Consider the following 27963-nt stretch of genomic DNA (forward strand, 5'->3'; position numbering starts at 1 on the left):
AAGAAGAAACAAAAACAAATCTGTAACAACTGTCAATATGCAAAATTTCCATTTATAAACTTGCAAGCAATCAACTAGTAAGTCCCATCAAAATTACATTTCCATTTCTTTTGCTCGTTTAGCAACTCGTTTATCGATTTCTGTCTGTTCCTTATTAGCTTTTTTTTTTATTGCGTTTCTTTCGTTGTTAATCCGGATCTTGACTTTTCCATACAACCGTTCATCTTCACCATTTTTCTTCATGAAATCCATCATTTCTTCTTTAGCTAAAGAAAGTTAAATCATTGTTTGCAACTTAAATCGAAGCAATTATATTCAAACCAGAGTAAGCCAACAGTAAAAGTTCTCCATCGTAATTCGATAGTGCTGCATTTTTAATGAAAAACAAATCTAACGTTCATTTTTCGAAAATTTTCCAACCCCTGGACCTTATTGAGATCCCCCCGTTTATTAATTTTTAAGAATATTTTCAGCTGTCAAAAGTTTGGTACTCACGCATTTGAAAAAGTGGCGTTTAACACTAGTCGCGTGAGTTTAACAATAGACGCACCGCGCGAACGCACGCGACTAAGAAAAAAATGTCCTAGTGAGTACACTCATTAGTCGCGGGCGTTTAGTGTTAAACACCTGCGTTTAATGTTAAACGTTCGTACTTAATGAAAAAAAAGTTAAACGCACATATAAAAAAATTTCGATACGTGCGACTAAGGTTCAAAGGCACCGCAATGTAAACAAGATCAATTTTTTTCAATTCTTTTGTAATTTTAGATTTTTACTTTCGATTTCGTTTCAGTTTTCCCCTCTTTTTCTATCTCTCTTTGCAGAAAAGCTCCCAGCAGAGAAATCCCAGTGAGTACATAGATGATCTGAAAAATTAAACGCCCGCGACTAGTGTTAAACGCCACTTTTTCAAATACGTGAGTACCAAGCTTTATTTTGCTCTACTAAATAGCCTTATTTCAGCTTATTTTAACTTTATTTTTGTATTTTATATTTTGTATCAAGTAAAGAAAAAGAACTTACTTGGCATTTTTCGTTTTTCTGTTCTTCTTACAAACCCTCCAAAGGTTTTAATGAAGTCAAGTTTTAAAGGTTCACTCCATTTAAACGTTCTCATCGCTGTAAAAGTCAAATTACAAATTAAATTCATTTTTGAGATTGACAAAAGAATTCCAGGCCAGGAGAGGGCACGTGGAATCCGAACTCATATATATCTTGCGTTAGAGAAGACGACTTTTCATGCAGTGAAGGAATTGATCGAATTGCAGCGAATTGGTCAGAATTGATTGATTATTTTGCTAGGTAACATTTCAAATCAATCAAATGTCTATCAAACTTACTCTGGATTGGGTCATCTTCGCTATCAGACGAGCTATGGTCGCTTTCAACTGCTGCAGCCTTTCTCTTTCTCCTGGGATGTTTCCTTTCACCTAATAATGAAATTAATGCGATTAATCTTTAATACATCTCAGTACCAATAACATTCTCATTCAGCTGCCAAAGAAACACTTTAGCCTCGGAGGTCATTCGATAATGAACATAGAATGCAGAGGGGTCCAGCCCCAGCTCTTTTCAGGGGGACTAATGAAAATGCCCCCACCCACCTTTATGAAAACCAAAAACATTATGTTTTAAAGTTCCTAAACAAAATAAAAGGTCACCTAATTGACATATCACAACCAAAAGCGCTTAAAAGGTATATAAATTAGAAATTTGATAGAATTGATTTTTTGAAATTATTTGAATTCAGTTCAGCCCCAGTTTGATTACTCAATACTTAGCCCCCCTCCTGAGCTCATGGGGAGGGTCATTCTATGATGAATAAGGGGAAGATTAAAATTTAAAAAATCGAAAATTGTGGAGTACCCATACCATTATTAGTTGTTGTTTTCTTTTGATCGGTCGATTGAGATGATGTGGTAGCATTCATTTGCGAGTCTAATCCCTCAGAATTTGATGGCCTTTGATTCTTATCGATGAGAGATAAATACTCTCCTGTTTTGGCTAACTGCTGTTCAGCCTGAGGGATTTGATACACGAATCTGTTCATTTCCTCAGAGTGACCAAAGTGATCATATGATAGGTTTCGGTCAGTTTCGGTAAGATTAAACGCGCCCATTATGGAAGAAACTCTATGGCGATTTAATGTGCCATTGATTTTTGACTCTATACCGGCCTTTTTGCAGCATGTTGTCAGTGATTGCCAGCCCTCGCAGTGCAGCAAACTGTTACCAGTTGATGGAAAGGCGTACTTGTTGTTGCTTGATACCCCAGCATCGCTCCTGACTTTATCATCGCACAAAAATATCATTGCATCAACCGTGTCAGGTGGGATAAACACACATACCTTAAGTGAAAAAAAATACGAGAATTAATTAATGCCGAATAGATTACCATTGATTTCTGTAAAGAAAAAAGCTAAAAAAACTTGACTTTCTTATGTTGATGAACCATAAATCTGCCCCAAAATTACTCTTTCAGTTAATGATAACTAACACCCCTGTCTCACAGCCCCGTTGGAACTTTTTCCTCATTGGGGATAAAAGTTCCAATTGAAATCCCATTTGGGATAGAAATTCTATTTTGCTAAAGGTTAAAAAATTCAGTGGGGGTGATTTGTGTAACTTTGAAACATTGAATTTTGAATAAGGATGAAATAAAAGTTAATTTTCAAGTGGAGCTGAAATTCTAGGGTATTATCCTACCAGGGATGATTTTTTTTTAAATGTTCCAATAGGGCTGGGATTCCAGTTTTACACCCATTTCATGTTTACCTAATTGAGAAAACTACTTCCTTTGTTAGACTTAAATTTTAAACTTTTAGGCAGAAATCTAATTTAAACTCAAAATATTCATTTAAAAGTCCAAAACTCTCAAATTGATAATTTCTCAAGTTATTAAGAAGTAGGAATACGTTAAGAATATTTTCACCCTCAATTTCGACAATTTCTTAAGAATACTTAACCCTCATCCAAAGTTCACTATTCTTATTTTAAAATAGCGTGTAGGGGTGTATTTTAAGAAAATTTCATGACTGAATTTCGTTAAGGTACCTGCTTCTCGCCTTTCCCTTCTTGGTACGTGATCCGGTTTTTTGTGTTAACTTCTCTTTTATATTGCTCGCGTTTTTCCGGTCGAAGCCATATTCCATCGATGGCTTCTTGCCATTGGTAAGTAAACAAACGAGCTGGCTCACCACCACGACGACCATTAAAAATTATTCCAAGAAGATATGACTTCAAATCTTGTACAATTTCTTCATCCGGTAAATTTCCTGGCTTCCGGGTTGATTTGTTCCTTTTTTGCTTAATCTTATAAAGCGCTCCATTGAAAAGCTCATCTTCCACGAGGTGAAACACTTTCATGAACTCACAAACCATTTCCGAAAGTTCTTTCTTTGCTTCGACCAAAAAGTGAGCTTCAAGAGTCTTTGCAGCTAACTTGATGACGTTTTGGATTTGAACTTTTAATCCAGCTTTTACCTCGTCTTCATTTTCTGAAAGAGCGTCTATAGCAAATCTTAAATGTTTAAGGTTTTCTCTGTCGAACAACGAAGATAAAGTTTTTTCACTTCCAAAAGATTCGTTGAATTTGAGGAGAAGACGGCTCAAGAGCCGCATTGAAGAACGGACCCGTCGGTTCACTTCCTGTATCTTCTCTTCCTTGCATTTATTCCCGTTGAAAATACGGGCACCAACAACAAGAATAAAGGGGTCTGTTTTGGCGAGTGAAGAGATTTCATCTATTTTCATCTTGTTGATTACCTCTTTGAATTCAGGCGGGTATTCCGTGATAACCATATCTTTCACAGGGACCATAGGAATCATTATTCGACCCCCTGTTTTTCCGCATTCGATTTGATGGCGGGATTTGAACCCTTTTGAATAGGTTCCCTTACATTCGGAGCAGATAACTATGTTGTTAACATTCGTGGCAGAGATTTTTGGTATTCTCTCTCTCATGTAATTTGGGTTTTCCTGGGTCATTTCTTGTTGATTGTACTTAAAAATCCCTTCTTTCTTAAGGTTATCAAAGCATTTGTTATGCAGCTCTTTTGGTTTGGATAAGATCTCTATGATTGCCGGCTCATCCTTGTGCATTAATTTCAGATGACGACTTAAAACACTTTGAAGCTTTTTGCAACCAAAGGGACAGGGGCGCTTGGGTCTTTTCTTTTTCTTCTTAGGTTGGTTTTCAGGTGTGTTTTTTGGTTGGTTCTCAGGTGTGTTTTCAGGTGTGTTTTCTGAGTGGTTTTCAGGTGTGTTTTCTGAGTGGTGTTGAGAAGGCTCTTCTTGTGACGTGTCAATGATTTCACCGACACTCATCCCCAGACCAATGGCCGAATCATTTTTTATTTCCATTTCGTTCACAGGAGAAGAAGCTCTATATGGATTTTGATCAAAATCTTGCTCTTCGAATTTTCCACAAAGTTCCTAAACAAGAAAAAAGACATCGAATAGAAAAGTAATTTTATTCACATGGTATATTAGCTGTTTTAAAATCCGGTAACACAGCCTCGGCAGACGGTTTTTTCTAATATGTGTCTTGTTCCTAAAACTATTTCAAAATGACAAAAGGCCGATTAAATTGAAAAAAAGTAACTTCAAAAACTAAAAGGTTCCCGTTTAAATCCTGAATATTGTCCAGGGTGTGGCACACGTGCTTGTTCAGAGCAGTTCAGAGTCAAATTTGCCCTCCCCGGGAGCCGATAGCATGATGTCAGGAATTTAAAGCTCTGAAGGGGCCGACCCCTTTCCGCACTATGCCTGCGAAAATAGACCTTATTGCATTTTTTGATTTTTCTAAAAAAGCGATGCATTGTGGGATTGTTATGGGATTATTACAATAAAATTCCCTCGAGGTTTCTATTGTAATACCATAACAATCCCACAATGCATCGCTTTTTTAGAATAATCAAAAAATGCGATAAGGGGTATAAGTACGATTAAGATTAGAGTATTAGTACTGATTTAGATAAGATCTGGTAAATTCCGGTCAAATCAATAAAGTAAAACCAAAATAAAACTTCTACTTACATTCATCTTTGCAATAGCCTTTTCCAAGGCAGCGTCAGGATCAGCAATCTCTTCTGGTTCGTCGTCGAAGTCTGCGGAAAGATATGTTGTATGTTTTTACTGAAGCTACCTTGAACGATTTTGTTACAGGGCGGATTTAATTTAACAGAAAGAGAGAAAGAGAGAGAGATTCTTTTATATTAAAGTCTTAAATGCGTACGAATTAAAGCTAGTAGTAGCAAAAGGATTTGCGAGAAAATCACACTTTTGTTAGAGGGGGGGCTCTAACTCTAACTCTAACTCGACTTGTTTTCACAAAAAGGTTTATTGAATTAGCCAGAGTCGACTTTCTCTAATTCGATCTTCAAGAGATCAAATATTTTCTTCGAATTATAGAGAAGAATTACGGAAAGTTATTATATGTCAATTTACAAAATATCACCCTCACGGTATTCTTAAGAAGTTCCCCTTAAATTTTCAATCTGATATTCTTATTAGCATTATATTCTATCAATCTTATAAAAAAGCCTTTAGAATTTAATAATCGAGTGGCGTCATAATTTGCACATAAAGACATCATAATTTAGCTAAGCCGAAAATTGTTAACTCGAAGTTTTCCAAGTTTTTTAACTCAAGTTCTACGCCTCGTTAAAAAAACTGGTATCGATAAAAAAAGTTGGTATTGGAAAAAAGTTAGTATCAACAAAAAGTTCGTATCAAAAACCCTTTTGAGTGCCAGAAAGTGAAAAGAAACTGATGATTTTTGAGGAATTGATTATCGAAGAAAAAAGTGGTACAAGAGCTGAAGTAGGTCAGCTTTAATTGTTATTTGCGCCCCCCGCTTCGCGTCTGGCGCAAAATGACACTGTCGGGCCAAAAATTAAAACAAGTTATCTTCATTGAATTTAGAAATTTTGACCTGTCACCAACAAATTTTTAACCCTTATAGACTACCTTAAGGGAAGAAATTTTGCCGAAAAACCGCGAAATTTTGTTCCGCGAAAATTTCTTCCCTTAAGGAGTTAGTTAAGTTGGAAAATCATCAAGAAATGTACAATATATAAGTCATAAGTCATAAGTCAATTTTGTGTTATTTTCGATGGTTTAATCAGATTTTTAAATCTGTTAAAACTCTCTCTTGTTTTCATGGTAACTATGGGAACCATTGGATTAGTTGCCAAGGCTCATAAACGACCTTTTTTCTTTTATTTTGAATCTCCCGGTCAAAATTTTCCAAATTCAATAAAAATAACTTGTGCAAAATTTCAGAGCTTGAGGATAATTTGCAGTTTTTTGATGCTAAACCTCCTACATTGTAAAAGACAATTGGAAAATGACGCGTTTGGCACTTTTAAGGGAGAATCGATCATAATTTCAAGCTTGAAGGAGACTGAGAACTTCGGTAATAGAAAGAGAAAATGTAGAAATGTACCTAGTAAGAAGTCAGGATCATTCAAATCTCCCAAAGGACTTTCTTCGGAATCCATCCCCTGATAATCTTTCCTTCTGATAGTACGTACAGAACGTCTCAAATTAGCGAAACATTTAGCTGAAATATTGAATATTGAAAGTAAATTTCAAGATTTCAAATATATGTTACCAAAAGGTTCTGTTTTAATCTCACGACATTTTCACGAAGAGAAAGAAAAGTTGATAGGAGTATTAGTAAATTCACGACACATTTCTATGAGAAATCCCAATTTTGGGTTCAGGTTACAAAGGCTTTTCAAAAGAATGTCAAGATGTTTCATCATTCTCAGGTACTTTTGGTTGCATTTCAGTTTCAAGGCTGGGGTTCTTGAGCTATCTAGAGTCGAGTTAGTACTGTTTATCGCTTTACCATTATCAGCAAGAGCATCATCGTCTCTACTGTCCTCCTCATCAGTATCTTCGATTGTAACATCTGATACTTGCGTTGTTGTTGGAATTGTTGTCTAAATTCAAATCAATTTAAATAACTATGTAAAAATTATTTTTACCCCTTGATACAAACTTGTTGAACAAACGAACTGAGATAGCCGACGAAGCTGACCGAAATGCTTGAAATTGATACCCTTCCTTTTTACGATGAAAAACTATTTTCCGGCAAATTAACATTATACTGAGTGTACTGCACATTCAAGCTTTTACACTCTTTTTTGAGTCACGGTACTACACAGGAATTTTGTAAATTGAATATCTTTAAGCGTCGTCTATGAGGACGGCATAGAACTTTAAGTACCAAATCCATGGAATAATGACTGAAATTTTGGACAGTCACGTCATGTCTACCCTGACCCACTCTTTGAACACTGCAGGAACAAAAAATAACACGAAAGTTAACATGACGTTTTACTGAAATTCAATTATAGCAATAATATTAACAAAATGCGAGTTTAGACGTCTAATTAGAAAATTTGTGACATACCTCTTTTGGAGTGTCTTTCAGAGGCTGAAATATTATACTCTCTGCATCAGATGTGTCCTACGATGATAAATTTTTTACTGCTTAGAATTTAGGACTATCATTAAGGACTACCTTAAGGTAAAAAATTTTCGTGTCATTTAATTTTGCTGTTCAGTGGTGGAATTCTAACCTACGAAAAGTCAAAAATTCAAAGTTATCAAAGCTCAAAGTCATCAATGACAGTCAAATAGTTTGAGTAATTCACCTTTTCCGATATGTCAAAATGAACGTCCTCTTCGTCTTTCTCCGTCTCGTTCGTGTTCTTCTCGGCCATGTATGTGTCTTTTTTCATCTCGTTTGCACCTTTCTCCATCTCGCCAGCGTCTTTACACATCTCTTTCACATTATTATTCATCTGGTTCGCGCCATTTTCCACATTTTCCACATCGTTCTTCTTCACCTCGACCTCGTTCGTGTTCTTCTCGACCTCGTTCGTGTCTTTATCAACCACGTTCGTGTCTTTATCAACCACGTTTGCGTTCTTCTCGACCTCGTTCGTGTCTTTATCAACCACGTTCGTGTCTTTATCAACCACGTTCGTGTCTTTATCAACCACGTTCGTGTCTTTATCAACCACGTTTGCGTTCTTCTCGACCTCGTTCGTGTTCTTCTCGACCTCGTTCGTGTCTTTATCAACCACGTTCGTGTCTTTATCAACCACGTTTGCGTTTTTCTCGACCTCGTTCGTGTCTTTATCTATCTTGTTCGTGTCTTTATCTATCTTGTTCGTGTTCTTCTCCACCTCAAGCACGTTTTTATCAACCTCATTGCTATCCTTATTTACCTCGTTCGCATCTTTCACGAACTGCTTCGCTTCTTTCATTTGGTATTGCAACTGGGAAAAAGAAATTTCACAATTTATCTCAAAGAAAATAGGATCGAGATCATCAATAGGCTTTTCCATAAAAATTCTGTGCGTAGTGGGTGGTGGATACATTGTACATTGGGTAAATTTGCAATATGCCCGGTTAATTATTTACGTCCAGGTATATTAAACCCTGGAGGTAAAATTTATTTTCTCCAGGGATAAATTATTGAAAAATAACGCCCACCCCCCGCGATGTGCAATGTATCAATTTTCCTTTTGAAAATAAATCAATTTTTCAAAGTCAAAAATTAAAATTCTTGTTTATTTTATGCAGTAGAGTACTTACCAGATCGGATTTCATCAAGGGTTTTTGATACTTTTCCTGAAAACAACAATTGCGGCAATTAAAACAAGAGGTCGTTACTAATAGGATTTATGAGGGTCACTGGATATATTTGACTGCTGCTAGAGAAACTTTACCCTCAAATGCCACTACAGAACCTGAAAACTTTAATGTGGATAGACAATGATTTAAATTGCGGTCCTAATGCTATCAATCGAACAACAGCAACAACAATAAAAAATCAAAACTAAAATAATGAGGTGGGTACTGTAATGTCTCTAATAGAGGGCGGTCTGGAAGAAGCGGAGATGGAAAAAATCTCGAAACCTAATAAAGAAGGGAGTTTGTAATAGCCAGGGTGGTTGGAAAAGCAACTTAAATAAAAAACTTTGTGGCCTAAGCTCGGATAAAAGTAAATTTATTTTCGGAAGAGGTCGAAATAAAAAAAAAATCGAAAAGTTAATACAAAGGCAGGGGAGATTATTTAAGACCGGAGGAGTGTATTCAGTATTGAAAGAGAATACCGTAAATTATCACCTTTAAACGCCAGCTACATGCTTCATCCCTATCGCCATAATCGTATCTAAATAAAGGGAAAAAACTTTCTATGCTTTTGAATGTCGCACTCAAAATCCCAGTGTTGTGAAATCTACTATCTACTAAAAATTTAAAATAACCGTATTGATTGAAAGCTAAACCTTATTTCGCAGCCGCAGCCTTTGGGAATGGTTTTCTTTGCATATATACAGAGGTAAACTGTCTTGTAGTCGGTGCCTTCATATGTCATTGTCTCCTTTTTTGTGTACGAGTTTGCCCATTTCTTTTTGGAATCATTGATATATCTGAAAAAGGGATGGAAGGAAATTTTAAGGCAAAATAATAGCCTCACAATGTATATTCAAAAAAGGATGTTGGATTAAAATTATTACAAAGGGAAACCTTTATAGCAAGACATTTAAATGTCACAAATAAGCTTGGTGCATTCTTCACACAAAAGCGTACCTTCCTGCTTGCTGTGAATGGGTTGCATCTAGGCTGTGAAAAAAAACAAAATATTATATTGGAAAAAGCCAGTTAATACTTGGTGATTAAGCTCTCTTAAGGCCATGATAGACAGAAACATAATTAATTCCCTTAACATTTTGGAATTTTGGTCAAACAGGGTCAAATGTCTATAAAATGTACGTTTGGTATTGATTGGTATTGATTCAGACCGACTTAGAAATCAATATTTAGATACATTAAGGTTTGATGGGTGCAGAGAAAGCGTTCACCTGCTGCAAAGATTTTCATAAAATAATCTGGGTGTAATCTCTTGGGAAAGTTAATTCTCGCAAAAGCCAAAGTAAATTTACTGACTCGCGAAAGTTTCTTTTCACGAATCTTTTCATGTTTGTCAATTGATGCTCAATAGAAATGTTACATCATTCACCCCCGAGTACAGATTTTTTTGCTCTAAAATACAAACAAAGTGCTTTTTCAAAAACTTCACACAAAAACATACCAAAAGTTTCCATTCGGACCCTTAACATTGTAATAGATGTAGCATCCTAATCCGGCATCTTCATATTCTTTTTCCCTTTCCAACGCTTCATCGTACGAGGTTCTTTCACCTAAAGGGTGTTTTAAAACTGATTAAAAAAAACTTTCTGAACAACTTTAACGAACCTAATTAGGCCGTTTTTATAAACTGAAGAACAGATAAGTTTCCCAGGTTTTACCTGACCAAAATGTCAAACATTCCTACTGTCTCTACCTGAGTAACATGCAAGTTGTTTGTAAGTCTAAATTTGAGAACGAAGAATTTCTCAGTTAAGTCCGACAATTGATTTCACTTGCCTCTAGGATTAACCCAAGGAGTAGTGCGAAAGTTTCCAGTTCATCCCAATATTATGACCTCGCTTTGACGCAAAACCCTGGGCCACAAAAATAGGATGAGGGATTCACAAAATTTTAGTTGAATAGAACCATTTGGAAGTCTATAACCTGTTCCAAAGTTTTGAGGGGACACACAGAAATTCTTAGGTTCTAGCTTAACGGAAGCTGAGAATAAAATAATATGTCAATTTGATCGTGTTATTTATTCTTGCTTCATACAGTACAAGAGGAACTTTTTTGTTTGAGGTCAGATATATTTGGACTTTAGATCATGCCATTGCATGGGCTCCCCCCAGGAAGATGTGGGGGAATCATGAACATATAAACGACTGGACATCCATCTTTTTTCTTTTTTTTTTGTAAAAATCACTGCTAGCTTTGTTGCCGCCTCGTTAAAACCATAAATTGAAACAATTCATTTTGATGATATACCTCGTGGGAATACCTCTCTAACAACGTCAAAACCTTGACAAAGTCTCTGTTGTTCTACTATTCTCAAGTCTTTTATCTATATCATAACAAAGATATCAGAGGCAAAATCATCGTCAGCTTGTCAAAACTCCGACTAATATTTCTAAATTTTGAATTAAAAGTGTCGAGTAATTTTAGAGTGTCACATTAAGATTTTGATATTCTTTGGACACAGGCTCTCAACTTGGCAAGCTATTTTTTTTCGAAAAAAAATTGGAGTGGCAAAAGTGGTCACAAAATTATTCTTCCAATTGGGGGAACCCCAGAAAAAGGGTAGGTAGGGGAAAAGACCAAATGGGGGTTTTAGGGTCCAGATAGGGGGACCTGATAACCTGGAGGACACCATATATTGAATTACTGATTGAATGACGTTCGAATGAAGGAGAAACGTACTTCAATAGACTGCAAGTTTAGATTTAATTTAGTGACATTGGATATAAAATAATAGGATACGAGCGCACCGTTCAATAAAGCCGACAACTGTCCTTAAAGCCAAAACGAAATCAATTAAATTACCTGCATACTCTAGGAGAAAATCGCCAACTTGGAACTCTTTTGTTGCAAAAACACCTTTTCCTATAAATTTGAAAAAATATATATCTTTTTAACATTTTCAAAAATAAAAGTGATAACGAGTGATATCTCATATCATAGCAAATCAAAATCAAAGAATTTTCCGCTCGCACAAAGCAAAAACTAATTTCCTTGGTGTGTTTGGGTATAATGAAAAAAAAAAGATAAGTACCCGGGTACTTTAGGTGAGTACATCAAAAATATTTTCATTGCCCAGCTACCCTCTTTTGGCTATGCTTTACCCTGAAGTTGTTCTCACCTGTCAAATATTGAAATTTTTCTGTGAAGTCAGTTCATGTATGTCAAAACAGTATGTCAAGTCATCAAGTCTCCTCATATAGTCAAGTCAAGTCATTCAACAATTTAGTCATACTTTTTAGATAATCATTGAAGCAACCATGAGTAGCTAAGTTAAAAAAAATACTGTCAATTTATAATGTCAAAATGTTCGGTCTAATTTGGTTTGGTAAGACTATTTAATCTTGGCGATAACTAATTCAGGAATTCGCCAAAATTAGTTCTCGCCAAAATAAGTTCCCTTCAAGGTACTGTATTGCTCCCTTCTTATAAATCCAAATAAACTTTTCAGCATAATGCTGCTTAAGATGGTCGATTTGATATTGCAAGAAAACTTTATGTNTAGGATGCCAAAAGTTTTAGCCTCATTTTGGCAAAAAACTCGTCCCCAGGCCCCAAAAAGAAAATTTTTGAAAAATGAAAAAAAAAACGCCTCCAGATATTCACCCAAGGAAAAAACGTGCCAAATTTCAGCCAAATCCGACAATTTTTTCAAGTCTCTAGGCTGCCTCAAAGTTTTGGGACATACATGTTATTTGTCTCATGTCTGAAAGTCACTTATTATTCTGAAAATGTCGACTTAATATTTTATCTTATGGTAGAGTTAATGTTGCTTTTCTAAAACGTTTCCTTTAAATAACCTTACTTTTGTAAGAAATCTCCATGTCGACTTAATGTTTGATGTCTGAAAGTCAAATTTATTCTGAATATGTCGACCTAATATGAGTATTAATATAATGTTGCTTTTCTAAAATGTTTCCTTAATAACCTTACTTTTGTAAGAAACCTCCATGTAGACTTAACCCTTCATGCATCTTCGGGGGTAGGGGGACCTATAGGCCTATAGGCCTATAGGCCCCCCTGGCCGAAAATTCTTAATAATTTTTGATAGACTTTATTTTTCATGAGATTTAGGCAGTGTGACTAAATCACGGATTGACACCTTCTGACAAATTTTCGTCATTATTGATGACGTCATTGCCACCTGATGACGTCATCAATTTTTGACACCTCCAAAAATAGGACCCCCTCTAACTTTTTTTCACTTCCATATTTTTTGCTCAAATTTTGTGTGGGAACTCCATTTCACATATTTGTATGGGGCACAGGGTCAATTTTGCCCACCTATTATAGGCGTGTATTTTACAGACCGGCCCAAATTTGCCTTTTTTGCCTAAATTAGTCTCAAGATTGGAAAATGCCATTGACTTGAAATTTTGACCAGTGGTAGGTGTTAATAATAGAAGCTTGCTCTCAAATTTTCAGCGAGATCGGACCAGTAGTTAAGCCGAAGGTGAGCATTTTAGGTAAAATACTGACCGGTCTCATAGTGTCAGCCCCCCCAGAAATCTGAAGGGCACATAGGCCAGGTTAGTAGAGGGGGGCTAATGCCTTGCAATTCTTTGGGGTTACCTATTCATTAAGGGTACCTTAAGCTGTCTTGATGGAGGCTCTGGGGGCTGGTTATATTTTCCAAATCGAATATTTCAAAATATTTCAAATTATTGAATTTTTTTACCCCAGCACCTAGTTTCCCATCCAATTTCTCATTCGTTTCCCATCACGCCATCTTTTGCTATATTTTTCTAATGTGGTTGTTTTGATTTACAGCCGCCATCTTTATAGCATAACAACAAAGCTTATTAGCAGGCGTTCATGCTTGAGCGCTTTCCACGCTATCATTAAGATTTTAGGAATGACAAAAGAGCAAAAAGTGTCAATTGGCTGAATGGGGGTACCTAGCTCAAAGCAATTTCTCAAGGGGACCTAAATTGCTGGGGGCACCATGCTCAATGAGTGCACCTGAAAAGTGGGCGGAAACCATGGGTCTGTAAAATACCAACCACGCAGGCGGCCGACTTGAAATTGTCTCAGATGGTCAAGACCTATCACTGGTGAAAATTTCAAGTCAATAGCTACAGTAGTTCCTGAGTTCCGGAAAAGGGGGTGTGTATTTTACAGACCAGTTTGTAAAGTACCAAATACCACCCTGAAGCTATTTTTTTCGGTATACTCTGATTTAATTTGGCAAATGGACGCAATTTTATCAAAAAGTACAAAGCCAATCGGCTAATTCATTCTAGCAGCTAATTTAACATTCTGGTCTGTAAAATACCAACCAGACAGGTGGCCGACTTGAAATTTGGCAAGCCATCTTCTTTTATCAAGATCTATTATTGGTCAAAATTTCAAGTTCATAGCACCTCCCAATCCCAAGATCCCAAGAGGGGGGCCTTTACAGCCCCTCAAGATGCTTCGTATATAAAAAAATGAGAAGATGCACGAAGGGTTAATGTTTGTTGTCTGAAAGTCCTAATATGGATCTTTAAGTTGACTTAATGATGCTTTTCTAAAACGTTTCGTTAACCTTACTTGTGTAAGAAATCTCCATGTAGACTTAATGTTTGTTGTCTGAAAGTCGAATTTATTATTCTGAATATGTCGACCTAATATGAATCTTAATATAATGATGCTTTTCTAAAACGTTTCCTTAATAACCTTACTTTTGTAAGAAATCTCCATGTCGACTTAATGTTTGATGTCTGAAAGTCAAATTTATTCTAAAAATGTCGACCTAATATGGATCTTAATATAATGTTGCTTTTCTAAAACGTTTCCTTAATAACCTTACTTTTGTAAGAAATCTCCATGTCGACTTAATGTTTGATGTCTGAAAGTCAAATTTGTTCTAAAAATGTCGACCTAATATGGATCTTAATATAATGTTGCTTTTCTAAAACGTTTCCTTAATAACCTTACTTTTGTAAGAAATCTCCATGTCGACTTAATGTTTGATGTCTGATAGTCAAATTCATTCTAAATAAAAATGTCGACCTAATATGGGTCTTATAGTTGACTTAAGTTTGCTTTTCTAAAACGTTTCCTTAATAACCTTACTTTTGTAAGAAATCTCCATGTCGACTTAATGTTTGATGTCTGAAAGTCAAATTTATTCTGAAAATGTCGACCTAATATAGATCTTATAGTTGACTTAAGTTTGCTATTCTAAAACGTTTACTTTGAAACAAAAAGAGCTTGATTTGAATCTTAGACAGAAAACTTTCGTAAGAGATCACCATGTAGACATAATGATTGTTGTCTGAAAGCCAAATTTATTCTGAAAGTGTCGACCTATAAAATGGATCTTAATATAAAAATATTAGTCGACTTTATGCTCCTTTGAAACAAAAAAAACTTGTGGATCTTTAAATGTCTCTTGCCTTGTTCTCAAACTGACGACTTAATATTGGCTTTTTTTAAATATAAATCTGTTAAGTCAATGTTTCTTTCCTTTCCTTTCAAATACATGGACAGTGGGCTTAGAAATCTATTAGAATTCAGCTCATAGGGCAACACCCCTTCAACTCCCACCAAGTCACCCGCCTGAAAATTTACCATCATCCCAACCCCCACCTGAAAAAAGGTTTATGACGGTCTCAACAATTTTTAGGGAAAATAGTCCATGCTTTTTTTTACACTATATTCATCTTTTGTTATAATTATGTCTGTTGTTGGTAGATTCAACCGAAGAAAGAGAAAGGTTGGAGACAAAATGAGAGAACTAGTCAATAAACTCTCTGACCCCTACCCGAAAAAGTCACCCCTATCATAAATTTTTCATCAACCCAACCCCCACCTATTTAAAAAATTCTGAAAATTCTCGACCCGTCAAAAATAAACGAGGATAAAAATTGATTAGGTTGTTAAGCTTGTATTAAACATAAGCTTTCAATGTAACACTCATTTGAAAACTATGCGTATTGAGTGGTTTGAAAAGGGAGAAGTTGTGAATTTTTCAGCCTGTATCTTAGGTTAAAATAACCAGTCCTAATTTCCTAAAGAAAAATGACCAATTTTTGACACTTTAGACTTTCTGCTTCTTACAATATCCTAGAAAGTAGACAAGCTTTCTTAAAAAAATTTTCTGCATCAGTTCAGTACTAAAATTGGCCTTTTGCTTGAATATCTGGGGTTTAAAATCACTGTGTTGGCTCTTCAGATAGCACTGAAGTAAAAAATTGATGAGAAGAATTTTTTTCAGACATTTTGGTTGCTAGGCAACAAAGGCTGGTCACTGACAAAAAAAATTTATCAGCTTCTTAATGTGTATTCAGACTCTAAACTCTATTCGCTATTTAGCTCAATGCCTATCAAAACATAAAAGCATTTTTACGGACAGCTAATTTGAAATGAAACTCACAAGTAACCAAATAGTGTACGTTTACAGTTGTGAAAATTATATCAGGTACGTCTGGGGCTGGACTTTGGCTTGGTTTGCTGTCACACAAAATCTAGTTTTTGGATGAAGGTGAGTCAGTCGGGATAAAATTTTCTTTTGGTAAATAATGAAATTTTTGTCTGGATGCAGGTCCATGCAGGTCTGGTTTTAAAAAAATTGCTTCTTCTTTGAGATAGCAAAAGATTTTGATTGTTGGTCAGCAGATTTTGAATAAGGTTGGGTGACGGCAAACCAATATTCTTTTGAGTCCAACCTGGTTTATTGGTTGGAAAAAAAGTATGATTCTTAAGTAAAATTCTAAGAAAAAACAAGTAGAATCCGAAAGATCCTAATTTGTATGGAAGCACAACAATCCTGGTTTTTTCTAGAAAAACTGGCTGCCTGTGGACAAAAAAGCTTTGTAAGAAAAAATGCTTCAAACTGTCGATATTGTTACTAACATATTTTATCTTTTGTTCTTATAGAGTAGATTAAGAGAGAGGGCTTGGTCCCCAAAATATATATTATACGAAAGCTAAAAGTATATGTGTCAACTTCATCAATGGTAGCAGGATGGCTATGAAGATTAAGACACCAGAGTACAAAAGTGGTTACTATGAGAGATATCGGATTGAACTCGAAGCGTGGCGAGAAATTACCGACCTAGAAGCAGAGAAACAGGGCATAGCTATAGCCCTCACACTCCCAGAAGATGATGAAAGTGGAATTCGAGAGAAAGTTTTTGATGAGCTGTCTATAACTGACTTAAAAGGACAAGATGGTTTGGACAAATTACTGAGATTTATGGATAAAAAGTTAAAGAAGGACGATCTTGCTGACAGCTGGGAGAAATTCAGCACTTTTGAAGAATACGAGAAAAAGGAACAGTCTATTACTGAATACATTTCCAAATTCGATCAGAACTATAACAAAATGTCGAAAAAAGGAATGACCCTCCCTTCAGAAATACTTGCATTCAAGCTGTTGAAACAAGCCAATTTGGGCAATGAAGAGAGACTTCTAGTGTTAACTGGAATGGATTACAAAAACAAGAAAGAACTTTATGAACAAGCGAAACTTTCTTTGAAAAAGTTTAAAGGGGACCAAGTCTCTGAAATTTCCAATGGTGTGAAAGCAGCAAATCTTGAAACTGTTTGCTTAACGGAAGATGAAGTCTTGTATACAAATCACCGACAACAAAACAACAACGGAAGACGTGGCCGTGGCAGTTATCGTGGAGGTGCTCATCGTGGAGGTGCTAATCGAGGTGCTTATCGAGGAGGTGCTCGTTCCAGACCACAACAAAATTGGCAGCAGCAAGAATCTGATTCTACACGTCCTTCCAGAAAGATTAATCCAAAGAACTCTGAAGGGAAACTATTGACATGTGCAAGCTGTGGTTCATATAGACACTTACTTCCTGAATGTCCAGACAGCTGGGAAAATCTTGCTAAAACTAACAAAAACAATTCGCAAGAATTCTGTCTCTATACTGGAGCAGATACATCCAAACCAGATAATGCACTTCTTCGCTCAGAAGCTGCATTTTGTGCCGTGCTTGACTGTGCTTGTTCGAGCACAGTTTGTGGAACATCCTGGTTTCAGAACTATACTCAAATGCTCAATGAAGAGGAGAAGAAGAAAATCAAGCAGTTCACTGGAGGCAGACTGTTCAAGTTTGGCGGTGGTGAAGTTCTTTCCTCAATTGCCTGTTACGAAATCCCTGCGTATCTTGCTGGGAAAGAGATAACAATCGTTACTGACGTTGTCGATTCTGACATCCCTCTTCTGCTGTCCATCAAAGCAATGAAGAAAGCAGGTATCATCCTCGATCTGGTCAACGACTCAGCTGAGATCTTTGGCAAAGTTGTATCCTTAAATCATACATCATCAGGACACTACTGCGTCTCAATTGCCAAAGAATTTGATGTTTCTCAAGTGTTTGCAGTCAAAATTGCAGAACTGGAAGATAGTGACAGATACAAAGTTTTACTGAAGCTGCACAGACAATTTGCGCATCCATCGATGGTGAAGCTGATATCCCTTCTCAAAGATTCCAACAGTTGGTCAGACGAATTTAAACCCCTGCTTCTGGAAATCCACCAAAGATGTGAGCTGTGCAAGATGTATCCTACAACCCCTCCACGACCAGCCGTTGCGTTGCCATTAGCAGCCCAATTCAATGACAAAGTTGCCCTCGACTTAAAGAAGTGGGGAGATAAATGGATTCTCATGTGGTCTCGTCTCACAGTGTCAAAGTTCATCTCTCGTAAGAAGCCAACAGAAGTCATCGACAACATCATGCTGCACTGGTGTGGTTCAGGATATGGCATTATGTCAAGTATCGTTACAGACAATGGAGGTGAATTCAATGCTGATGAAATCAGAGAAGTGTCTAGCATCTTGAACATCCAAACAATTACAACAGCTGCAGAGAGTCCATTTCAAAATGGTTTGTGTGAAAGGAATCATGCAATTACTGACATCATGCTTCTCAAGTTGAAAGAACAATGTCCACGAACACCAATTGACGTTCTTCTAGCATGGGCAAACACATCACGAAACAGTTTGCAAATGTGGCATGGATTCAGCAGTTACCAGCTTGTCTTTGGCAAGAATCCCAACGTACCAAATGTTATGACAGACAACATTGCGGCTTTGCAAGGCACAACATCTGAAACCCTTGCTACTCACCTAAATGCTTTACATGCATCAAGAAAAGCATTTATTGAATCTGAATCCAGTGAGCGTATTCGACGTGCTCTCTACAGCAAGATCCGAGTATCTGAGCAGATCTTCAACAATGGCGATCGAGTGTTCTACATGCGTGAAGGTTCAAAGAAATGGCTTGGCCCAGCCAAAGTGGTGTTTCAAGATGGCAAAGTGATATTTATTCGTCACGGAGGAATAATGGTTCGTGTTTCTCCAAATCGTCTCATAAAAGCACCAGAGGATCCAACACTCACACCAATGGAAAACAATGCCAAATCGCGTGGAGAAGAATTTGAGCAGCCAATACAGACACCAATCAATCATAAACCCTTGGTTGAAGTTTTGTCAAAACATGATGGATCCAGATCAAAAACATTCACTGAGGAAGATGTTAGTATCAATAAAAGAACCGCCAGAGGTGATAACGATCCACCAAATCCAGACGAATCAAAAAGACCAGCAACACCAACAACAAGACAGGGACCGTCATTATCTGCGTCTCCAACAGTTAATGATGCAATCTCAGTTCAATCATCATTCCAGAAAGAAGCCACATCATCTCAACAATCGCCTATCATCTCTTCCAAAGCTTCACCTAAAGATTCTACATCCAAACGTTCATCGAGAAATTCATCAATAACAGCTCCATCACCAAAAGATTCAACACGTCAAACTGTGAAATTTAAAGACTCATCCTTAGAAACATCCACATCAAGAACAAAACAGACAGCAAAGAACCAGACGTTTCCAAAGAAGGGTGAAACCATCTCAATCAAGCAATCCTCAGAGTGGCAGTCTGCAAAGGTAATAAGTCGTGCTGGTAAAGCCAATGGGAAGTTCAAAAGCTGGTTCAACCTGGAAAGCTCAGAAGACCAATCTCCGATGGCTATTGATTTAGAAAAATGTGAGTGGAAGCAAATTCCTGATGCTCCTGAAGAAGTCAATATTGTTATCATACCAAAGAATCAACAACAAACACCTGACTGTGAACGAGCAAAGCTGGAGGAGATTGAGAAGCTCAAACAATTCAATACCTTTTCAGTAGTTAAAGACGAAGGTCAATTTCGTATATCAACAACATGGGTGTTATGGGAGAAGAATGGTGGTGTCCGAGCACGTCTTGTTGCAAGAGGCTATGAGGAATCATTCAAAGAAAGGACAGACTCACCCACAGTTTCAAAGAATGTCCTGCGAACATTTCTGGCAATTGCGCCAAACACGAATTGGGATGTCAAGACAACTGATATCAAATCTGCATTTTTGCAAGGAAAAACAATCTCAAGGGAAATACATGTGTCTCCTCCAAAAGAAACTGAGTTGAAAGGAAAACTTTGGAAACTACAGAAGTGTCTCTATGGGTTAAACGACGCAGCCCGACAATTCTACGCAAGTGTTGCAGATGAGTTAACAAAGCAAGGATGTATACAATCAATTTTGGATCCAGCAGTCTTCTACTACAAGTTAAACGATTCTCTCCAAGGATTCATTGTGTGCCATGTTGATGATTTTCTCCATGCTGGAAACAATCGATTTGAGACGGACATTATCAAACCACTTCACCAAAGATTTCATGCTGGAAGATGTGAAGAAGAAACATTCAACTATGTTGGTTTTCACCTGACTCAAACATCAGATGGCATCACTATCTCCCAAAATGATTATGTTCAAAGTTTACCAGATGTTGAAATATCACCAGAACGAATGTCTCAAAAATGTGAAAAGTTAACTCCTGAAGAAACAACAACATTCAGAGCTTTGGTTGGCAAACTTAATTGGGCTGTTCAAGGATCAAGACCAGACTTCGCCTTCCACGTTGTCTATTTCAGTACAAAATTTAATGATGCAACAGTCAACGATCTAATACAACTAAAGAAATGTATCAGAAAACTGAAAGAGAGTTCCTGTGAAGTGATGTTTCCAACCCTTGGTCACCCAGGATCCTGGGGTATCACAGTGTTTTCAGATGCTGCACATGCTAACCTCAATGGTGTGAACAGTACGTCTGGTCATATTGTCTTTCTCACTGGAGAAAACCGACGTTGTGCATCGCTCTCGTGGAGTTGCAACAAGATCAAACGTGTGGTACGTTCTTCCTTGGCAGCAGAAGCATTGAGCTTACAAGAAGGACTCGAGGATGGTTTATATCACCAATCTATGATACAGGAGCTATTTGGCAAAAATTGTGCAACCAACATCAAGGCTTACACCGACAGTAAAAGCCTCATTGAAGCCATAAACTCCACAAAGCTAGTTGATGACAAGAGATTACGTATTGATATTGGTGCCATCAAGGAATCTATTCAAAAGCATGAAGCCGACGTTCGCTGGTGTCCAGGATCAAAACAGCTGGCAAACTGCTTGACGAAAAAAGGTGCCCAATCGAATGACCTTCTCCGTGTTATCCAAACAGGTCGCCTGGATTGAATGATGAGACTTTATACACAAAATGTTGTTATTCTTATTGGTGATGATTTTTTAGTGACAGCGAATGTTCGAATTCTCGCTATTTTCTATTAACATTGTGACATTTTCTTTACAACGAATGTTGAAATTCTCGTTGTCCATTAACATTGTTGATCTTGTTGATCGTGATACAATAAAAGACCTTAACTCATGTTGATTAAACATGTCTCACGTAACAGTTGTTACATCACCATAGACATTGATCATTTTATTACATGGTCATGATTCATTTTGAACATTAAAAAAAAAAAAGGAAGATCCTTCAATGGTTGGGATCATGCCTTTACTTTTATAGTTTTTGTTAGTTTTTATTTTTCACATTTTTATCCTACTGTTTACATTTCTTTTTGTTTTCTAGTTTTTAGAGTTAGTATTTTTTATATCAAACATTCAAGAAACTAGTATGAATGTCGATATTGTTACTAACATATTTTATCTTTTGTTCTTATAGAGTAGATTAAGAGAGAGGGCTTGGTCCCCAAAATATATATTATACGAAAGCTAAAAGTATATGTGTCAACTTCATCACAAACTACCACTCAAAAATACTTTTATAGCATTTCTATTAAAATCAGCTTGATACAGTTTCATTTGTCTGAAATATTGATCAAAAAGTTGATGCAATCGGTTTTGAAATTAGAGTAGACGCAGACGTCCAGTCTGTGACCAGCAAAATCGAAAGTAAGAAAAAGAAGACCCTTCATTGTGATCAAAACATTCCAGACACTCAAGGAAAATAAGAAAACCTTCCACTGCGAACAAAACTTTGAAAGGGCATGCCTGTGTTCGATAACTTTGACAGTCTTATGTGAAGTTTATAGCTCCGGTCTAGGCTGCACGCATCCCCTCTGAACTGATATGATTTGATATAGGGGATGCGTATCGTCTACAATATCTCTGTCCCAACTTACCCATTACTTATGTGAATTTATGCAAATTTTGGTTACCCCAAATTTGAGGTCACTCTCGGACAGGAATTTCATACACGATACGCATCCCCTATAACAAAATAAATTCTGGGGATGCCCGCAGCCTAGCTCCAGTTTGAAACAACAAAGGAAACTGGTATATTGAATCTCTTGTTAGACAAATAAATTCTCGCGTTTTTCTCAAATGAAGACTCTTCATAGACCGCCACTTTCAAAACAAGACAAAGACAAACTTTACGAAAAATGGTGATTTGAGAAAAAAAATTCTAGAAAAAACATGTCAAAGGGAAATGAAAGTGGTCTATTTCAAAAGAAAAGAATGAGTGAAAAGAAATTTAATACAAGGGAGCTTATGAGTTTTTTTAATCATCCTGATTAGTTTATATGGCCTAGCCTGCAAGTAGAGCACTGATTTTCTCTTTTAAGCGATTGGTCACAGGCTGGTACATTGTTCCCACTAGTACCTTAAGGGAACTAATTTTTGCGGAAACGAAATTGGCGTCTTTGGTGGAACTTATTTTCGCGGTAGACACCCACTTTTTGTCTAAATTCTTTCATTTTCCTAGGGTTTTGTAAAGATTTCTAGTAAATTTTGCATTTCGCAGAACTAATTTTCGTGGTTGACACCCAAAGATGCGAAAATTAGTTCCCGTGAAAATTAGTTCTGCGAAAATTAGTTACTGCGAAAATTAGTTCCCTTTAAGGTGGCTTGCTTCAAAAGTTTCTTATTCTCTGAAGATCGCTTCAAACAAAGAATCAAAACAAAGTTGTGAAGTTGTCTAAATGTTTGTCGAAAAGGATTTCCAAAAAAAGTTAAACCTAAGTGAAAAAAAGGGGACTCTGTATAATTACTCCACAGCAGCAGTTACCTAGAGATCATTTATCACATTTTTACTGGTTGAGGTCAGATAATTTATGTGGAGTAATTTGTTATTCAATAGTGTCACCAAAACAACTATTCAATCCTGTCGCACATAACGGGAAAATACCAAAATAAAATATCCTCCTATCCAAGATAAGAGAAGTCAATTAGAAATCCTTACCATAGCTTTATTTCCAACTGCAGTGCTTTCGAAGTATAGCCTTTTGTGCTCTCCCTCGTGGTAAAACTCTATTTTTCTACTGAGTCAAGAGGGTGGGTGTTTGAAAAATAACGGTCTTTCCTGTTAACTGTGGCAAGATTGAATATGGACGTCGCTCCTAAATGACTCCACATAAATTATCAGCCATCACAGCTTGGTAAAAATTGTGTATTTTCATTATGAGAAATACCTCGCAAATCATTGATGACACAAGGAATTAACAAAAGAAATCAATAAAAGATCGAAGAGATTTATTCTTTAACCAAGATTTAAGATACCTTCTCCAATCTTGGGAATCTCCATTTTTCAATATGTTGTTTATGCTTTTTGTGACGATTAGCCTGATATAAATCTTATCATCATCCGGATTGGCGAAATTTGTAAAGTTGAAGCACACGAAGAATTTACTTTTTCAATCATCTGCAATGGAGCTCAAGTTATCTGTGATTGGAATCATCTGAGACACGATGTGCAATGAATAACAAACAATATTTTTATTGATTCAAAGTCGTTAAAAGTGAAAAGTAATTAAATGTAATGTGCTATTTCTAATTCTGCTCCTCTGGGAAAACAAAACCACTGCTATGCCGGCTACTACGATTGATTCATTTTTTACTACTCATTTGAAAATGAATTTATGAGGTATCGTTTTGATTTTTGGCGGATCTCTAAAAATTGTTTGGTTCCCGTCATTTTGACTTTACAAAATGGCTGAATGGGTCTGTCAGTTGGTCGACTTTCTGCTGGCGCGCCGCGCTTGCTATTTCGATTTGAAAACTTGTCAATCACTGAGCAGACAGAGGTTGACAATTACACAGCTGTACCACCATTGATCCCATACAAACCATATTTTAGCTCTAAACAGAAATCCGCGCAAGAAAAATCAAAACATTGATAAGTGGTCAAACTTTCTAAATTTTGCTAAATCAAAACACGGGAAAACATCATGCGACGTGACCACGACTCCTGCTTGCTTCAATCAAGAATTTGGTCACGTGATCTACCAACAAAACTCAACCAATGAAATCGTTTGTTTATAGCGCTATAAGGCCCTGTTCATATTACGCGCGTAATAAAGTGAGCAAAAACTGGGGGTTTGCAGAAATTTTAAGAAGGAAGCCAAACACTTTTGAAAAGCCAATTGTATGAAAAAAAGTTTCTATAACATTTACCGTGAGTGGTAAATCCGACAGCCCTGCCTAAATCCGACGTGGTCTTTCAAAGATACAAACTAAAATAAAAAAAACCTTTTGCTGTGACGCAACGAAAAATACCAAAGTGTCAACTAAACTGGGAAATTTGATATAACCTTTATTTGGGGGGTTGGAATTAGGCAGGGCTGTCGGATTTAGGACCACTCACGGTATTTATTATGAAAAGAAGTGATATTTTTATCTTTGAGCATTAACATTTCTTACTTGATAATTTTATTCAAAAAATCTTATCCCCCCACCCGTCTCGATTTTTTAAATCTTTTCTTCAGTTACTGGGAAAGCAACTGCCAGACGATCTCAATTGAACGGAATCGACGATCGAACTAATCGAACCACATTAAACGCAATCGACCGATTGAAATTCGATTATCGAACGCAATCGAAAATCAATTGAAAATTACCGCAATTTTCAGATTCGATTGGTTCGATTGAAGACATCGAACGTAATTGAACATAACAAGATCAAACGTAATCGACGGACATCAGACAACATCGAGCGCTAAAATGGCAATTGAACCAATCGAATATTACCTAGAATCTTGCCGTTCGATTAATCGGTCGATTGCGTTCGATTTGGTTCGATTGATTCGATTGTCGATTATGTTCGATTGTGATTGTCTGGCAACTTAGCTTGCAAATATATCATTTTGAAATGTAATTAGACCCTAATTTTTTATCTTTTCCAACGTTTCTCAGGTCAGAAACTTTTGCCTGCATCGCCGCAGCGTGGGTTGAAATTTTGCAGGACTTGATGTAGGTCTGGTCGGAAATGGATTTATTTTGGGATGTAAACATCACTATACTATAGCTAGGTTATTTTCTTTATTTGGACAGAGAAAAGGTTCAAGGTTTGTCTACTTTTTTATTTCATTGGATTTATCTGCCTCAGTTAGCTGCAATTAGCATTGAAAACTCAAGATTTTTTGTTTTTGTCAGTTTCGCCGGCCATTTTGAATTGTTTTTTTCAATGTCTGTTGACGGCGATTTCATGACCTTTACGGTATCGACGACTTTGCTTGAGCGGAACAGCTGTGATTAGGAATCCAGAAGAGGCAAAAAGGGTCTCGGACTCCGACTCTAACTTCAGAGTAAAAATCAGGGTCGGTCGGATGACGGGAACCAAACAATTTTTAGAGATCCGCCTTTCCAATGTCACAGTATGTGTAAGTACTTTTGTTTACATATAATGAAAACACACGGTTTTTACCAAGCTGCCTCAGCCAGTAAAAACATGATAAATGATCTTGTCTCTAGGTAACTGCTGTGTTGCTGTGGGAGATTCAAAAGAACATTGTCTTCCCCTTCCCCCAAACAATAAAATGTCCCCAAACGACTCTATTCGTTTGAAGGACATCATCTGAATATATAAATTGAATTTGATATTGGCTTCAATATTGACATCCCCTTGGTAGTCGATTTTCATGCACCAAAGCAAAATCACTGCTCTAAATTCTGCACCAGAAAACTACCTGGTTTTTCGTTTCTTGAGTCTATGATGGACTCATCATCAACATTAATTATCAATTATTGTTGGAAGGGATATAGTAAATTCGAAAAAGCTTACCAATTTCATTATCAATTTGGAGAACTTCAAATCCATCTTGATCGTTACCAGTTCCAACCCAATTTTTCCAAGTTACAGGTGGCTTCTTGCTTCGAGTAGTGGTCGCCGCCATCTTGTTCAGAGTTCAGATTGCCCAACGTGCTTGCCTTTTCCGCGCCAAATTGATATTTTTTCAAAAAGTTGCAAAACACGGGGCGAATATTTTCCAAAAATTGGAATATTTTGCATAAATTACAAATAACCAATCAGATCTTGATTTGGGCAAGCAAAAATGGTAGAGTTGACCAATGAGCAATCGTTTAAAGCTTAATTATGCTGTCTTTTTGGAGCTACTTTTGAAGAATATACACCGTGTCGACCTAATAGCTTTTTTTAAATATCGTGTCGACCTAACGAAATATTTACGCTAAATACTGAGCTAAGATTTTAGGCTGGTGCCGACGGCCCCGGGGCCGACCGAGCGCTGTTAGCGGCTACTTGGTAGTTTTGCTTGCTTTAAAACCCCTGCCACCGATCCTGGATTTAAATATAACTCTTAAATCAGCGTCAAACGTTAGGTCGACACGTTTTTTGTCGACCTAACGCAGAAGTCGACCTAATGTACTTTTCGAAATATTGTTTTGTCGACATTAAGGCAATCCATAAATGTTTGTCAATTATCAATGTCAATTATAATAATTTATTCATTCATATTTCACAGGTCTATCGACCTCTCCCTTATATTTAATAAAAATTTTTTACATAATTATTGTCTTAAATTATTTTTTGATCAATTTTTCATTTGTAAAATTTGCTTTCTGTTTACTTTACAATTATTTTCATAATATATTTCTCTATATATTATTGATGACATATTTCTATTTAAATTTAATTTTAGATTGTAACGCCTTCGACACATATCTTAAGTTTTTTTGTATTTCAAAAATATGAAAATCTAAATTCTCAACATATTTTTATGTGTACCCAACCCATTACTACTGTTACATGATAATAATGTAATCAACGGAATGAAATTTTCCAGAAAAAGTCCATGTAAGGGGTGCGGAGATTATAATTAGCTTTTCAAGGGTCTTTATTCTTGATCATTATGTTCAACGTTCAATCCACCATTAACCTTTTTGAAAATTTCGTGGACAAGTTCATGGAAAAATTATTATCTTTTCGAAAAATATTGTCTATAGAAATAGTCTTAGTAAAACAAAAAATATTTTTCTTGATTTTCATTTTTTTGATATTATCTTCATATTTTTTCTAGGATTTATCATATAAAAAACAAGATTCGCAAATATGCGACAAAATATTTCCCAACAACAGCTTTTAAAATTGTAATTGAAATTATTTTCTAACGATGAAACAAAAATTCTTGTCCTTACTTCTTCTTATTCCTTAACTCTATCAATCACTGTAAATAAAGTTATCGAATAAATATACTATAGAAAAGAGAGTATTTTACAAATACACCCTGATAAGAATTTGTTTTCTTCGCACACGCACGCGGTGATAGGCGCGAGCGTTGCACGTATAAAGGTGGTTTACATCAAATTTCTCGAGCGATACTTTGTTAAATTAGTTTCCTTGTGGTAACATACACGGAACCGTCCGCGATAGATGATCTAGACATGTTCACGGACTTATATCCGGATGACGGACTTTTGGCTATCATCCATGTTTCTTGCCTTTATAAATATTGTGTATCATGATACTAGCTGGTCTCTCTGCCAATTTTACTTCCCATCGACCGGGTCGTAGGTAAAATATCTTAAATTAATGAATGTGAAAATTTAGCTTCGTTTATCTTTTAGACCACCTCTCCATATCAAATATCTGCAATTAATTCAAGATTGAAGAATTCGCAGCGCTTTTTTGGTTGCGGTGGCCCCAAGGTGTACTGGAGATCATTTTATCTACATCATTCATATATACTAAACTATAGCATGTTATCGTATTGA

At 36.4% G+C, this 27963-nt stretch overlaps 1 protein-coding gene across 1 annotated transcript; it reads right to left on the bottom strand.

Annotated features, from left to right (window-relative positions):
* Positions 1-26160, bottom strand: LOC136816073 (putative leucine-rich repeat-containing protein DDB_G0290503). The gene is made up of 18 exons (XM_067072506.1): positions 26015-26160; positions 11794-11940; positions 11478-11537; positions 10117-10225; positions 9615-9647; positions 9311-9454; positions 9150-9195; positions 8616-8651; positions 7667-8296; positions 7423-7479; positions 6856-6949; positions 6448-6564; positions 5037-5107; positions 3054-4433; positions 1873-2347; positions 1341-1430; positions 1024-1119; positions 1-266 (listed from the first exon to the last, which is right to left on the bottom strand). Exons 6-18 carry the CDS (start codon positions 9397-9399, stop codon positions 94-96), a joined length of 3354 nt encoding a protein of 1117 aa, XP_066928607.1. The 5' UTR covers positions 9400-9454; positions 9615-9647; positions 10117-10225; positions 11478-11537; positions 11794-11940; positions 26015-26160; the 3' UTR covers positions 1-93.
* Positions 26161-27963: the final 1803 nt, after the last annotated feature.

This window comes from Clytia hemisphaerica, unplaced genomic scaffold (genome assembly GCF_902728285.1).
Source record: "Clytia hemisphaerica strain Z4C2 unplaced genomic scaffold, Clytia hemisphaerica genome assembly, whole genome shotgun sequence".
In the NCBI taxonomy this organism is placed as follows: domain Eukaryota; kingdom Metazoa; phylum Cnidaria; class Hydrozoa; order Leptothecata; family Clytiidae; genus Clytia; species Clytia hemisphaerica.